This window comes from Solanum tuberosum, unplaced genomic scaffold (assembly GCF_000226075.1).
Source record: "Solanum tuberosum cultivar DM 1-3 516 R44 unplaced genomic scaffold, SolTub_3.0 scf00116, whole genome shotgun sequence".
NCBI lineage: Eukaryota > Viridiplantae > Streptophyta > Magnoliopsida > Solanales > Solanaceae > Solanum > Solanum tuberosum.
The window spans coordinates 1,052,890-1,053,398 of record NW_006239040.1 but is presented as its reverse complement, the minus strand read 5'-3'; the positions used below and the strand labels follow the sequence as shown (position 1 = coordinate 1,053,398).

Genomic DNA, 509 nt, shown 5'->3' with positions numbered 1-509 from the left:
TGTATCTAAGTTTAGTTGGTCTAGTAAAGAAGTATTTTTAAGACTATTAATAAAATTAATAATTCACTCTGAATTTATGAATGTTTTTCTCATAATTTAATTTAATTATATTCTCAAATATTCTTTTTTATGTGCTACATGCTAGCCTAATCTTTTTTCATCAGCCAAACACGTGAATACGTTAAAAATTAAACTTTATATTTTTTATTTTATTTTTGTTAACAAAAAAGTGAACATTATAAGGCCGACAAAATATATAGATCTAAGGAAAATAAATTAACACGTTGAATAGTTGCATGGCCCATTCACCTCGATTGTGCCGCTTTTGCCGCTACCCCACCCCCCACGCAACTCACCCCCACCCCTACACGTTTTCTTCCTCTTTTTAATTTATTTCCCTTTCACTTCTCTCAACCTCTTTCGCCATTACCACCCTGCTCTCACGAGCAAAATACGGTAACCACAGGTGGTGTATTTATGGCTAAACGAGCTGCCGGGGGAGGGCATTT

The 509-nt window shown here is 34.8% G+C and overlaps 1 protein-coding gene across 2 annotated transcripts in view; it reads left to right on the top strand.

Moving 5' to 3' along the window:
- The first annotated feature begins 386 nt into the window (after positions 1 to 386).
- Positions 387 to 509, top strand: part of LOC107061101 (uncharacterized) — a 917-nt gene continuing 794 nt past the window's right edge. The window contains exon 1 of one of the 2 annotated variants that reach the window (XM_015309868.1): positions 387 to 480. In XM_015309868.1, coding sequence (XP_015165354.1) covers positions 478 to 480 — 3 coding nt within the window. In that variant the 5' untranslated portion in view covers positions 387 to 477. Of the gene's footprint in view, positions 485 to 509 lie in introns of both variants that reach the window. The other variant, XM_015309869.1, reaches the window with a different exon arrangement.